The sequence below is a fragment of the Triticum aestivum genome, chromosome 5B, assembly GCF_018294505.1.
Source record: "Triticum aestivum cultivar Chinese Spring chromosome 5B, IWGSC CS RefSeq v2.1, whole genome shotgun sequence".
Lineage (NCBI taxonomy): Eukaryota > Viridiplantae > Streptophyta > Magnoliopsida > Poales > Poaceae > Triticum > Triticum aestivum.
In genome coordinates this window covers 590,485,523-590,501,091 of record NC_057807.1, presented here as the reverse complement: position 1 = coordinate 590,501,091, position 15,569 = coordinate 590,485,523, and the positions used below count along the sequence as shown (strand labels likewise).

General features: G+C 45.2%; 1 protein-coding gene and 1 non-coding gene across 2 annotated transcripts; one reads left to right on the top strand and one right to left on the bottom strand.

Moving 5' to 3' along the window:
- The first annotated feature begins 351 nt into the window (after window positions 1–351).
- Window positions 352–4,810, top strand: LOC123113462 (probable LRR receptor-like serine/threonine-protein kinase At2g16250). The gene is made up of 4 exons (XM_044534694.1): window positions 352–2,122; window positions 2,992–3,120; window positions 3,770–3,792; window positions 3,984–4,810. The coding sequence occupies exons 1-4, from the start codon at window positions 561–563 to the stop codon at window positions 4,553–4,555; spliced, it is 2,286 nt and encodes a 761-aa protein (XP_044390629.1). The 5' UTR covers window positions 352–560; the 3' UTR covers window positions 4,556–4,810.
- Window positions 4,811–5,123: 313 nt separating this feature from the next.
- On the bottom strand, window positions 5,124–5,195 carry TRNAQ-CUG (transfer RNA glutamine (anticodon CUG)). The gene has a single exon. It is a non-coding gene; the product is annotated as a tRNA-Gln (tRNA).
- Window positions 5,196–15,569: the final 10,374 nt, after the last annotated feature.

The window sequence follows — 15,569 nt, the reverse complement described above, 5'->3', positions numbered from 1 at the left end:
TCAGTGAGGAACCCATTCCATCGTGTTTTCTTTTGCCTCCCGGAGATTCGAAAATGACGGCAACCTAAATCATCCCTTTATTATTTACTTTTCAGAAAGATGCCACTACAGGTGAGAACATTCCTTCATACGCGGCCGAGACGGGGCCCCACAGGTCAGCGCCACGAACGCGAACGTACGCTCGCGGCAAATGATGAGCTCTCGGTCCAATCAGACTCCACCACCTCCCCTCCCGCGCCGCCACCACCTCCCGGGCCCCACCGCCACCACACGCTGGCGGAAGGAACCGTTTCTGGGGCCCGCATGGAAGTGAGAGATGCCCTCCCCCACTTCGCCTTGGCGTCTCCCCGTGCTCCCCGTGGTCAACTCGCGGCTTCCCCAGACGCTGACCGGCGAGGAAATAGGCGGAGGTCGGGACACCCAAAGCGCCGAACACCTTGCGCGCACCACTTCCTCCGCCATGGGCGCGCCATGAGACACCACCACCCGTAGCTAGCGCAGCCCTTACCGCTACCGCGCACACCCCCACCCCACTCCGCCGCTCCGCCGCCTCCTCCCCCATGCTTCCGCGCAGCGCCCTCCTCCGCCTGCTGCTGCTGCTGCTGCTCGCGCCGCTGCTGCTGTCGCCAGCCCGGGGCCAGGGGCAGCCGCCGGTCCTGCGGCAGGACCTCGCGGCGCTCTACGGGCTGCGCGCGTCCCTGGGCCTGCGCGCGCGGGACTGGCCCGCCAAGGCCGACCCCTGCGCCGCCTGGGCCGGCGTCGCCTGCCGCGCCGGCCGCGTCGCGCGGGTCCGCCTCGGCGGGCTCCGCCGCACCCGCGCGGGGGCACGCAGCGCCGCCTTCGCCGTCGACGCGCTGCACGGGCTCGGGGCCCTCGAGGAGTTCAACGCCTCCGGGTTCCCGCTCCCCGGCCGGATTCCGGCCTGGTTCGGCCGCGGCCTCCCGCCGTCGCTCGCCGTCCTGGACCTCCGCTCCGCCGGCGTCGATGGCGAGCTGCCGCTCCACCTCGGCATGTCCGGGAACCTGACCACCCTCGTTCTCGCTGGTAACAGCCTCTCCGGCCGGATTCCGGCGTCGGTTTTCTCCAGTAAGGCTCTCCGGATCCTTGATCTTTCCAACAACAACCTCACCGGGGAGCTTCCCAGCGTGCCTGCCTCCGCCGGTGACATAGCAGGAGCTCTGTTTAACGCCTCGGGGAATTCACTCTACGGTGCGATTGGCGATGGCCTGGTGTCCCTCAAGAAGAGGTTTCAGGTGGTCGATGTGTCGAGCAATTACTTTGGCCAAGCGGCCACCGCTGGATTTCAGAATGGCTCTGAGGGAACAGTCAACATCAAGATGAATTGCTTGCCAGGCGTACCAGGCCAGCGCAGCCCTGGCGATTGCGAGGATTTCTTTAAGAGGAATGGATTGCCATTGCCTGAACCACCCCAAGCATCCCCATCACCGGGCAAGAAAAGCGTCGGGTGGAAACATGTACTAGCTGGAGTTCTTGGAGCTGCAGCTATTGTGGTTGTCCTTTCACTTGCAGCGCTGGTCTTTTGCTTGGTGAGGAGGGGGAGAAGGAGGCCTAGAGGAAGAGGGCTGGAGCAGAACGACGACGGCATCCGCTCTGGTCGCAAGAGCAGCAGTGTGAATCCGATGGTGATGTCACCATCCCGGGTAGCTAACAGTCCACCCAAGGGTTTGCCTGTCGTCGTGGATGAGCTCACCTATGGGCAGTTGCACCATGTTACTGGAGGCTTTGGAGATGATAACCTTGTCAAGCATGGGCACTCTGGAGACATCTACCGTGGTGTCTTAGAGAGTGGCTTAAATGTTGTCATAAAAAAGGTCGACGTGAAGAGCAGTAAGAAGAACATAGTGGAATTAAGCTTTCTTGTCAAAAAATCCCATGCCAGGATTGTTCCATTGCTGGGGCATTTGGTCAAGGATGACGAGGAATTGCTAGTGTACAAGTACATGTCAAAGGGAGATTTGACAACTGCACTGCACAGGAAGCCAGCGGATGCTGAAGTGGGGTTATCTTCATTGGATTGGATAACGAGACTGAAGATTGCAATTGGTGTAGCTGAGGCCCTGTGCTTCCTTCACGATGAATGTAGTCCACCATTGGTTCACAGGTATGGTTATGCATGCCATGCAGTATTCTTTTGGAGTATGGCAGTTACAGAAAAAATTATTATATAAAACATCTCATAGCCGTGATAAGCTATTTTCAGCATTAACATCATGATTAGAATGTGGAGATTCTATGCAGCTCAATAAAGCATGGCATTTTAATGAAGAAGTTCTACTAGGATCACAAGTGAGACAGTGACAGAAGGAAAATAATATTACCCATGCAGGCATCTAAAAATGGTTGCCCAAGAACGATTTCTGGAAGAAAATAATATGTATAGGCATTTTGTCGACCAACATTTAGAAGCGAGGACATCAGATGCCATGCTTAATATATAGTCAATATCTTATATATTTCCTAGATGCATTGCCTTCATATCAATGGTATTAATTCTAACATGCTTTGGAATTTTCGTAGATATTTTTGTTTAGGATTTTATTAAGGGAACTAGCAGGTGCTCTGCTTTTGCATTAAGATTTAAGAAGATGGGAAAACAAAAAGTTACTCCAAGCTGCAACAATTAAAAAAACAGCAACAAAAGAAAGAAAATACTCCAAACTGCAACACTAGCTTTGGGATGAACAACAGTCTACACACATATTGTTTCTTTACATGTGCAAATGCATTGGAAAAACAAGGAATAATTACAAGCAGCATGCAGTAAAGCTGATTACATCATTTATTTGTTTTGTGCTTGACTAAGCCTTGTGTCCCTCTGTCATGGTGTTGTAATTGCCATAATTTGACCATCCAAATCTGAGTTGATGCGTGTTGCTCAATTTCTTCGATTTTGTTTTTGATATGATTTTTTTATATTTTCAGTCAGTACTTTGTTCTTATTCATTTGTGATCACGTCATAATATTTGTAGAGATATCCAAGCAAGCAGTGTTCTTCTTGATGACAAATTTGAAGTGTGCCTTGGAAGTTTGAGTGAAATTTGCCTTCAACCAAGTGATGGAAGCAGGAGTTTCTTCTCTAGGATGTTGAGATCATCAAAGTAAGACCTCTATGTCATCTTCTACTATAGTTAGCATGCTACTCTTAAAAGAAACTCTAGTGGCCTAAATGGTTATAGTATGAGTATCTCATCAGCATATTTTTTTCTTCACGAATATCACTTTCAACCGAGAGTAAAAGTAATGACCCCTATTTAGTTGGTCACTACAGTTTATCCTTAGTTTAATACTCAAAATAAAGCTTATGAACTGGGGACGACTACTGTATTTTGTTTCTACAAGCAGTGTAGCCACACTGTTTCCTCCAAGAATGTGTTACTGCACACTCAACTAGACTATTTATCGTACATGTTGTTGGTTCCTCATCCCTGTTACATCGGAAACTAGTTACTTGTTAAGAGCTGTTTGGTATATCCTATCGAACAGTTTGCATCAAGATAGTGACTGGTACAAGTCAACGCAATTGAGTAAATATGATGACAAATGGCTGTTTTTTCCAGTTAGTGTAACATGTCACTGTAATTTACACTTTGTCTCTATGCGGTAATGCCGTAACGAAACTTCCACATCATCTCCCAAACACAAGATGGATCGCCCACATTTTTTTTGAAAACTTGATGCTTGTTCGAGTATATAAAATATCAGGGCTCTTTGGCTGACATCTTTATCTGTCTCTCTTTTTTATGGCAGGTCTCTCGACAAGAACATGTCAGGTGTGTAAAGCTTCTTCATAACTCTCTTTTCCAGTAGTTTTATACTGTACAGCCTGTGCATAATACTCCCAACGTTCCGATTTACTCGTCGTGGTTTTAGTTCAAATTTGAACTAAAACCACGACGAGTAAATCGGAACGGAGGGAGTAATTCTGATGAGCAAAATTTTATGCATGTTCTTCACCTAACAGGTCCACCTGCTAGCCGCACATATGATGTTTACTGCTTTGGAAAGGTGCTACTTGAGCTAATCACCGGGAAATTTGGTGTGAGTGGCTCAAACGACACCGACTCAGAGGAGTGGTTGTCAAGCACTTTAGATTACATTGAAACCCATGACAAGGAGAGTGTCACAAATATTGTAGACCCTTCACTTGTTGTGGACGAAGACCACCTACAAGAAGTATGGGCAGTCTCCATTGTCGCGAAGACATGCCTGAATCCAAAGCCCTCCAGGCGGCCTCTCGCTCGGTACATCTTGAAAGCGCTGGAGAACCCGCTAGGGGTGGTGCGGGAAGAGCTATTCTCGAGCCCCAGTTCCGCTCGGCTCACAAGTACCTCATCCCGAAGCTCTTGGCGTTCTGCTTTCCATGGGCACTCGTACCGGTACTCCGAGGTGCAAACATCAGGGAAAGTACTTACCTGTAGGCAGTCAGCAAAATCCGAAGGAAGCGACGAGGAGGAAAATTCCTTCTCCTTCAAGAAGGCTTCACGGGAGATGCTCCCGGATCCAGTAGAGCTGGAAGACAGAGCTGTTGTGTAGGATCACCATAGATTAGCTATACGTTACATGAGCTGAGACTATTTTGCTGTTGTTAATCTCAGATGCGTATAATCCATCATCTGATGTGCATATTTTGCTGTCCTAGTAGGTGAAAAAACTGTGTATACAAGGAGTAGGCTTTCTTTATCTCCCACCCCTTTCAGTGAGACAGTTTTCTGTAACTTATACTGAGAATAAAATCTGTAATCTGTACTGGGAATAAACGGCGCTGCAAGTGGCCAGTAGTTTTGGTAAGCATACCTACTTGCCACTTCTTTTTCCTTGCGATTTACTCCGTTCGTCCCATAATATAAGAGCGTTGTAGTGTCATAAACGCTCTTATATTATGGGGCGGAGGGAGTACTTGCTATTCTGGTTTTCTGTGTTACAATTTTTTACATGTTCAGCATGGGTAGTAACTACAGGAGAGTTGATATTGAGCTAAAAATTGGCCATCTTGAATTGCATCTCTGACTGTATGCAACAAAGAAGAGAGAAAATTGAAAAAGAACAGGGTGGGTTCATTGTATGCAAAAGAAAGAAAGAAAAGAGGAAATGCAAAAAATTAAGGTCCCACCGAGACTTGAACTCGGGTTACTGGATTCAGAGTCCAATGTCCTAACCGCTAGACCATGGGACCAAGCTGAGGACATTTCCGCACAATCCTTCTTATTCCTGTGCATCAGTGACCGATTTCCAGCCACAGGGCGCGCTTCTGTTCCATTTCATTGAACCAAAACATCACTGCTTTACGTGCTTCGTTACAAGCTCATATCGATGTAGAATCACATCAAACTGCTACAGCAGCAAACGTAACTCGACCCGGGAAAGGGGAACATCGGCAAGAATACATAAATAAATCAAAATGCAGCATCGTCAATCCCGGACGACCACGAAAACCTTCTTGAAATATCTTAACCTTCCTCCTCGCGCTCCAATCTTTGGCTAGCTCGCGGCTCTTCTGTTCCAGCAGCAGCATCCACAGACCACAGGAGCGTCTCCAACTTCGCCGTTTCTTTTCTGGGCACAGCAGCCTCCAGTCCCTCCCTGATCATACTACGAAACAGCTTCTGCCAGAGTACCTTCATACCAATCCGTGTACACCCCGAAACGGATACAATTCCTTTATTTCCACAAAGCCTACAAGTGAAGCACTGAAAACCATACTGATAATCACAACCTTCTTACTACTAAGCCAGAATGTTTGGCCACCACACATTCGAAAAAAAGATGCATCGCCGTTTCCTTCTCCGAACAGAAGTTTCAGGATTTGTCAACTATTTGTTTTGCCTATTAGACACATTGATGTTGGGTTTAATAATAACCATATGAAAAACGTGCATCGGGGGCGGAATGTTTAATTGGCACACTGCAGGAACAAAATTTGCTTTAGAGTGATTTCATACACTACATAAATCCCAGTGGAATTCAGCCCACAATTCTTTTTCCTAAAAGGGCCAGTGTTTGCCCCTGAATAGTACTCCTAGAACATATCTGGGGATTGTTACTCACTTTGATCCATAATTACTTGTCGCTGCTTTAGTACAACTCTGTACTAAAGCGATGACAACTAATATGGATCGGATGGAGTATTATATTTAAGTACACAATTTGTTTCTACAATTTATGATTCTCCATGCGATATTTTCTGACCCAACAAGTTAACAAGCAAATATTTAGTTCTCTGAGATTGGGAACGCCCAATCCACTGAATTACTCGGACTGAGTAACCCTCGTTTTCTTTTCTTCAGAAGCAGTGCAGCTTATTATAAATAGTTCATCCAAATGTACGTACTAATTGGTATCTTAGACACGAAATATCACATAAATTAGGTCTAAAACTTTTGGCAGCCCAAGTCACAACTCGCAACAAATGCAAGGAACCGACGCCTGGTACTTTCCACTCTAACGCCCTTCTTAGTCTTCACTCGAGCTCCCGGAGCACTTCACCACGGAGGGATAGATATTCTCCATTGGTACCATGTATGTCTCCATAAAATGTGGGTCAGCCATCTCCTTGTACATACGTCTTACGGAGGCCTCCTCAGCTTCCAGTTCGGCTTCGGTATGTCCCAAATCTTCCTTCGGTCCATCAAAACGAAACGTGCCCCTCAAGCAACCACTTTCAGATTGACCACCAATGTACGTGTCGGCATTGGGGTGTTTCACATCATCTGAGCAAGCATAGCAGTGGCCATTCTCATTATCAGAAGGATCAACCCTGCAGATACAGCTGACCACCAGCTCATGGCGCCCTTTCTGGATAGCTTCAGCGAAGAACAACAGATTGTCGACGCCGCAGTCAAAACCATTAGCTCCTTTGGTCTTTGCTCTGAAATTGTTATGGTAGTACTTCCCATCGCTATCTCCGTCATGAAAATACAGGTAGCGCACAACATCTTGGAGCTCATACGCGAGATCCCCCAAAAGATCGTGGTCATCGTTATACTTGTCCGTCAAAGCTCGAACCAACTGGAGCTCCCAACGACGGCTATCATCAATTGGCAGTGATTTCAAACGACTCTTCCTCGTGCCGTCTGGCCAGTAAAGCTCTCGCCATATAGCCTTCTCCGGGGTACACTTCAACTGCATTTTTGGATGCAGGCGGTCGGAGAGATAGCGATCGATGGCACGGCAAACTTCGTCGAAGCTATGAAACGGCCCACCCACATGAGGATAGGTGTGGAAAGACCCCTCATGATTCATCCTCGTATGAAATTGCAGTGACCATTCACGTTCTAACCGAACCCAGATGGTGTCAATTCTGGACGGTTCCTCCAATGCTGTGGCGCCGAGGAAGTCCCCCAAGATCAAGACATCCGATTGTTGCAGAAGTTTTGCATCTCCTTCATGGCTGGAGTGGACCAATAATTTATCCATGAGTTGGTCCATGCCTCGGACCTGCATGCCTTGAGAACCATAGTCGGTGAAGTATTTCCCGTCCATGCCTGCGAATACAGCAATCACTGGCCCGGAATCGGACGGACTTCGGCGAGTCGGTGCCGGCTGTATCCGCGCGGAGAAACGATCTGTTCACTCTGTCCACGGCCATGGACGGAGAAGATCTGTCGCCCGGCGGCTGTGGGAACATCGAAGTGTACCGCTGGGTGGCTCGGGCAGAGGTGGAGGTTGTAAGCGCGGTCACGTCCGTCACTTTCACGGCGGCCGCGAGGGTTGGCCATGGGGAAGCGGGGTGGAAGGCGGTTATTAGGGCTTCGTGGTGATTTCTGCGTGAGGCGAGGTAGGGGAAAACAGAACCGACTAACCCTCGGTTAGCTAGATTTTTTTTTCTTATCCGCTGCCTCCCCCACCGTCAGATCAACCTTAACCAAGCGGCCCACAACGTCCCCCTTGCCTCGTGCATCATCAGTGACATTGTAAGCATTGCAACATTGGCCATGTTTCAGCAACACTAGTGATGTTGCAATCCTGTGAGCTCGCCGATCCGTGTCTTTGCAACAAGAATGATGTTTCAGAAACGCGTCTCCGCAACAATGTTTAGAAACATGCTTCTACAACAATGTCGATGTTTCAGAAACACCGGTGACATTGCAATCTAGGCGTGTGCGATCTGTTTAAAAAGCGTGTCTTTGCGACAATAATGATGTTTCAGCTACTCGCCTCTGCAACAATGACGATGTCTTAGATACGCCGAAGACATTTCAATCCGGGCATGTGTCAATCACTAATAGAAAAAGGGGCATTTGTCCCGGTTCGTAAGGGCCTTTAGTCCCGGTTCATGAACCGGGACTAATGAGTCGTTACTAATACCTCCCCCCTTTAGTCCCGGTTCTAACACGAACCGGGACAGATGGTCCTCCACGTGGCCGGTGCGCCAAGTCCAGGCAGGGGGGCCTTTGGTCCCGGTTGGTGGCACCAACCGGGACCAAAAGGCGATGTTTTTTTAAAGAAAACGTGGCTACTTTAGGGGTTTTGGGGGTTATTTTTAGGTTGTTATTAGCTAGCTAATAGAGAGAAGTGTCCTCTCTTATATCTTCGTCCTTGGTTTATCAACGCTGCTGCTATGTTCATTTCACCCGCTGATATAATAACTCATGCATGCTCGCATCATACATCATCATATATAATAACAACTCCTACTAATTATGCATCATCATACAACTTCTACTCGTTATTAATAATAAGTCATACGATCATCATCCTCATAGTCATCGAACCCAACCCTACATATATAATTGTTCTTAGCACATGATCATCAGTATCAGGTAGGACCTAAACACCCTTAAGGTAAAATAGCATAAAAGAATATAGACCCTGACTCTCCATTATGAAGAATGGAGATCATCCTGTCTCCAATTCTTGCGCTTCCCTGCCTTTTGCTTCCAAGAAGCTCCTTACGACTGTCCATACATTTTTTCCATTCTTTGATTGTCATGTCTTCACTTCTTTTAGAAACCCGATATGGACAGTTCAGATTCGTAGGAAGACCTGGTTGTATGTTCAAAACATGAAGGCTACCGTGCGTATACATCAGATGAGGCACACAATCATTCGGGATTATCTATTGAAAAACATAGTAATAACTTCGTAGTTAGCAATGATGTACTAGTTTTAGAAGTGTGCAAAAAGATGCACGAATGTCGTAATAGTAAAAAAATCTTACCAAGGTATCTCCATGGTAGTTACCGTAGTTCAACACGTGCACTAGTGGCACGTATTGACCATAATGTTGAGGAGTTCGATTGTTGACATTGTAATTCTCAAGATCAGTACAAAAGGCGATCAGATGATTTTTCTCCCTATAAGTTAATTCGGAGCCATCGGTGTAGTGGGTTTTGTCTACCATCTTCCGCACATTCTTTGAAGAATGAAAATAAGCTGTCAATGGAAATAAGATATCAACTATTTTGAAATAAACAATATAAATTACTTAATAACTATGTTAAGCTCACATGGGGGAAGAATTGGAGGTGTATCCACAAGGACCCAAATCGAAGGTCTGTCTTGCTCGATTGTAGGATCACCAAGATCCATGGTGACAAGCATACCCTCATCAAAACCATACGTCTTGCAAAGTGTTTCCCAATTTTTGCAACCAAAATGGGTTACACTCTCAGCATTGTACAACTTTACTTGAAAATCCACACCATGATGGGTCCTTAGGAGAATTTTTTTGGTTTCCATACTTTCATGGTCTTCAAAACCCATCCTCTCCAAGACATAGCATCTTGCATAGCATGGGATAAGCTAGTCGAATTGGAAAAGATGAAAAATACACGTTAAAATAGTTGAAGTCGTGCTTAATTACAAAAAACTATTGTCGTCGTTGCGTACCGTATGAACATCGAAGGTCTCCTCGAGCTTAATGCTGAAGCGCCGATCTTCGTCCAGCTCAATGAACCTGTCACACATACCTCGGTCGTCGTGGCACCAGTCGCACTCCCCCGGGCGGTTTTCGTCATCCGAGTACGACATTTCCGGCCTATGTTCATAATTCAAATATTAAACTAGATCATTATTATTAATCACGGGTTGACTATCGGTGATGGTACGTAGCTCCTCCTTTCATTCCCAAGTGCATTATTACACCAAATTGTCTAGCACATGAGAATGAAGGAGAACTTTTCCAATATGAGCATTCAATAAGCAAAACCAAATCATAAAATAAGCAAAACCAAATCATAAAATAAAGTAGTATTCAAATTAGCATGCATTCAATTATAAGCAAAAGTACATCATCTCTTGGTGTCCCTACATCGTCGAATATTATCACTAATATAGCATCACTAATACAACTAGAACCGTAGCGCCCGACGGGTATCGTTGCGGGCGATGGACACCCAAAGATAAGGAACCATCACAGGATCATAGCTCCAGTGAGATCCCTGAAGAATCTGCTAGGTATTGTCGAACCTGCCCTCCAATGCAACCATGTAGCGATGGACGTGCTCGTCCTCCTTCTGACACGGTGACGTACCACCTCCGCGGTGTCCGAAAGCCTCGGCACCGTCACTGGCCCATGCGACCGCCACCAAACAAGGATCGGGTCAACAACGGGCTGCCTCCTAACCAACCTACGTCCCCCGGAAGGTAGCACCTCCCAATACCAGCCCGGCAGAGCCCAGTCCCGAACATGGCCCTGATCAAGCAGGCCTCCACCGCCGAGTCGACAATGACGAGGATGCGGGATAGGCATCGCCGACGTCGATGCGGGAACTACTTCTATATATAGTTAAATAAAGTAGTTTTATTAATTAAATCAACTAGTTCAACTACTAAGCATTTACTATAAATAAATAAAGTAGTACTTACTAAAAACAAACTACTTCTATATATAGTAAAATAAAGTAGTTTATTAAATCAACTAGATATGAAGCACTTACTATAAATAAAATAAAGTAGTACTTACTGAAAATAAACTAGTTTAACTATAGTTCTATTATTTTTCTAACTAATTATATTAAACACTTTCTCTTCTTATTTTTTTCATTTTTCCTCTATTCTAAATATGAACATATTCATAAATGACTTATATCATTCACAATTTTCCTATACATACACAATGAGTTGACAAATAAAATACTATGAACAAAAAAATCATTAAAATTCTATAAACAAAATTACAACAGAAAAAAATCATAAAAAATCTATGAACAGAAAAAAATCGTAAAAAATTGACATATTCGATCTTTGCATATATATGAACATACAAACATGCATATTCAAGAATAATACCACCAAAAAAATCTATTAACAGAAAAAAATCTAACACAATATGAACAAATTAATTACACAATATGAAAAAAATCTAACAGAAAAATCTATGAACTACACATCTAACAAAAAAATCTATGAACTACAAAAAAATCTAACAAAATTAGTTGCTCACGGCGACGGCGACGGCGACGGCGATGGCGAGGTGCGGCGCGGGGCGGGGCGGGGCGGCGACGGCGTCGGGGCGGCGCGGGCCGGGGCGGCGCGGGACGAGGGCTGGCTCGGGCAGCCTACCGGCGTCGTGATGGATTCGCCGCCGTCGGGGGAGAGCAGGAGAAGAGATTGAAGTGCGGATGGGCGGTTCTGAAATTTTCCTAAGTGCTACTTATATAGCAAAGGCATTGGTCCCGGTTCGTGGCACAAACCGGGACTAATGCCCCCCTTTAGTCCCCGTTGGGTCTACCAACCGGGACCAAAAGGCCTCTTTTCAGCAGCCCAAAGGGCGGGAAACAGAGACCTTTGGTCCCGGTTGGAGGCACCAACCGGGACTAAAGGTGGGTCATTGGTCCCGGTTGGTGCCACCAACCGGTACCAATGCACCCGTCTAATTACTTATTTATTTTCTTTTATAATAATTCTTTTTTGCTTTTAATATTTTGAACAAAATTCTAATTACTTATTTATTTTCTTTTATGATAATTCTTTTTGCTATTAAAGTTTGTAACAAAATTCTAATTACTTATTTATTTTCTTTTATGATAATTCTTTTTTCTTTTAATGTTTTGAACATAATTCTAGTTACTTATTTATTTTCTTTTATGATAATTCTTTTTGCTATTAAAGTTTGTAACAAAATTCTAATTACTTATTTATTTTCTTTTATGATAATTATTTTTGCTTTTAATGTTTTGAACATAATTCTAATTGCTTATTTATTTTCTTTTGTGATGATTATTTTTGCTATTAAAGTTTCTAACAAAATTCTAATTACTTATTTATTTTCTTTTATGATAATTCTTTTTGCTTTTAATGTTTTAAACAGAATTCTAATTACTTATTTATTTTCTTTTATGCTAATTCTTTTTGCTATTAAAGTATGTAACAAAATTCTAATTACTTATTTATTTTCTTTTATGATAATTCTTTTTGCTATTAAAGTTTGTAACAAAATTCTATATAATTTTAGTTTCAATAATACTAGAGGTTTATGAAAGCTTTTTAGTTGATTCCTTCAGTACCAGTTCTAAGGCTGTTACAAAGGCATTTTATTTGGTACAAGTTTTAAGGCTAGTGCCACACGAGCACCTTTTAGTATCGGTTCGTGGCATGAACCGGTAAAAGAGTTTTTTAGTTGATTCTTTCTGCAGCTATTTTTTAGTCCCACCTCGCCAAGCGAGAGGCACTCACAGCGGTTTATAAGCCCTGAGTGCAGAGACGATGAAGAAGAGACTCAATGCACGTTGCTTAGCTTCAAGCCTTGAGGAATAGGGTAGACTGCACGGAGCTATGTGCAGTGTAGTTTACACTATTCCGAAAGGCTTGAATCTAATTAACGAGCAATGCGCCTCTTTTTTATTTTTAATGACTTATTACAACTCAGAAATAAATAGAAAAAAAATAAATATAGCAGAAAAGAAAAAAAACTATATAAAAAACTACTCAGAAATAAATAAAAGAAAAAAAATAGTTGGGATTAACTTTACTAAAAAAATGAGCATAGATGCACTTATAGAGAGAATTCAACCTAAATTCATAATAAATTTCTACTAACTTCAGAGAAATTCAATATGAATTTAGGTCAAATTCCCTGTATAAGGGCATCTATTTTCACTTTGAGAGGAGCTCAACAAGGCAAAGAGGGAGGGGCTTATAAACCAGTGTGAGCGCCCTTCGGTTGGCGAGGTGGGACTAAACTCTAACCGCAATGAGGACCAACCCTTTAGTCCCGGTTTGTGGCATGAACCGGGACTAAAGGGCAGCCTTTGGTCCCGGTTCATGCCACCAACCGGGACCAATGGTGGTGGGCCAGGAGCGAGGCCCATTGGTCCCGGTTCGTCCTACCAACCGGGACCAAAAGGTCCAGACGAACCGGGACCAATGGCCCACGTGGCCCGGCCGGCCCCCGGGGCTCACGAACCGGGTCGAATGCCACCATTGGTCCCAATTCTGGACTGAACCGAGACTAATGGGCTGACCCAGCTGGACCATTGCCCCCTTTTCTACTAGTGAATCCACACGTGGTGGCTTGAAACACCGTATAACCATTAAGATAGCGCAAGCGGACGATGTCCTACATGCATCAGCCGGTAGGATGCAAGTGTTTTCCTTATTCTAAGCTAACAAAAACTTTTTGGTAGCTCATGTTCCTTCCGATGGTTCTCCCTTCTCTTGTGCTTGATATGGACTTTGACTAAATCTCACATGTTCACCTTGATCTCCGGAATAATAGCTTTGCTATAGTGCCCATATAGGTCCCCTCAAGGTGCTTTATCGTAGCCATACAACTAGTAACCACGAACACGTTTGGTTGCCTGATGAGGTCGTCGAACAATGTCATGCTGAGTGTAATCCTACTACTTGGGTAATACAAATTATTTCCCCACAAAAAAAGTTCAAATAGGCCCACGCGGTGTAAAATTGATCTTTTTTAGCATCAGTACAGACACAAGCGCTCATATACACGCGCATACACTCACCCCTATGAACGCACACACGCACACCCTACCCTTATGAGCACCTCCGAGAGACTGAGCCGGCATATCATCTTGAGATTTACGAAGCCACCGTTGGCGCCTCGTCGTTGACGGGAACATCTCCTCCCACTGAAAGCGCATCGCCGGAAATCCTGAAATAAATCCAGAAATAATGCGAGCACCAGGTATGTATTCACTTTTTGGCCTGCATAGCACGAAACTCATGCCATAAAGATCGCAATGGATCTACCTGCCAGGTAGATCCCGGACACGAGAAACAAAGTGTAATGCTGGTGATGGGGCCTTCTGTGGGACTAGTGTCCCCTGGGTACCTGTGCCATATCAAGGCAGGTTTTGGCCCAGATTAGGTAGTCGGGAGTGGCGACGTCCAGAACCTTCATTAACATTGGTTTCCACAGATGCCGGAATCACGAAAGCCAGACATTTCGGTGGTTTGCTAGGGAGGTCAACAAGTTAGCGAAGCTACCGGCCACAAACTCAAAGGAGGAGCTCGTGAAGACTTCATCACGACGGTTCAAGACGAAGCTTCAACCAAAAACTAGGTGGAACTCCAGACGAGCTCAAGGTCTACGGACACTACATGCCACTGGAGGTGTCAGGGCCGCAACAAAGTCGATCACTTGTCTGCCGTCGTGGCCCAATAGGCCAAAGTGTGGTCAAGGCCCCTCGCCCCATAGGAATGTTGGAGATATGCCCTAGAGGCAATCATGTATGATAATATTTCCTATGTGTTTATGAATAAATATAGTCCTTGGATGTTATTAATGATGTGTACCAGCAAGTACGAGACTTATTTGTGGAACTATGAGTTGTATGTTGACCGTCCTAGAAATGTCCCTAGTCGAAAGGGTTGTGTGTACGCGTAGCCGACTAGACTAACATATGACACGATGGATGGCTCGGTCTCACTAGCCATGGAGCATTGGATGCTAGCCGGATAATATGAACTCGGAAGGATCTGATCGGATGCGACATAGTCGGATCCGAGTCGAGATAAGGTCCGAGTCTAGGATCCTTGCATTTGCCACACACACAGCTGTCTGTTAAATCTGTCTACTTGTTTCCTATCTTCACCAGCATTTTGTCCAAAACCTCTGCCCATCTGTCTTCTTGTGTCACTTTTCATGTTCATCTCCTTCCCCATCTGTTGGGGATATAACCCCATGGTGTAACCTACCCTATGAAGGCCGAGTTAAACTACCGACGACTCTTGAAGCAGGAAGATGGGCCAGGACGATCAAGACGCATGACCGGATGGGCGGCTCACAAGATGGGCCGGCTTAGGGCCCGAAGCTAGAAAGCGGCAGGTGGCCCAGAGGTGTAAGCCGCTATAAGGCGACTTGTCATGAAAGGCAAGGCGATTTAGAGTTAGGTTCGGTCACGAGTCATGACCCGACCCGGACTCTCGTAAGCCAGAGGCCTCGACCTGTATATAAAGGCGAGTTCCTGGCATAGAATAGGACAAGTTACAATCAATCGATAGCTAGGTCAAGCGAATCCGCTCCCTTGTAATCGATACTCAAGCAATAAGCAACAAGAGCAGGAGTAGGATTTTACCTCCGCCATGAGGGGACAAACCTGGGTAAACTCGTGTGTCTTGTCCCGCTCAACCCCGACAAGCTAAT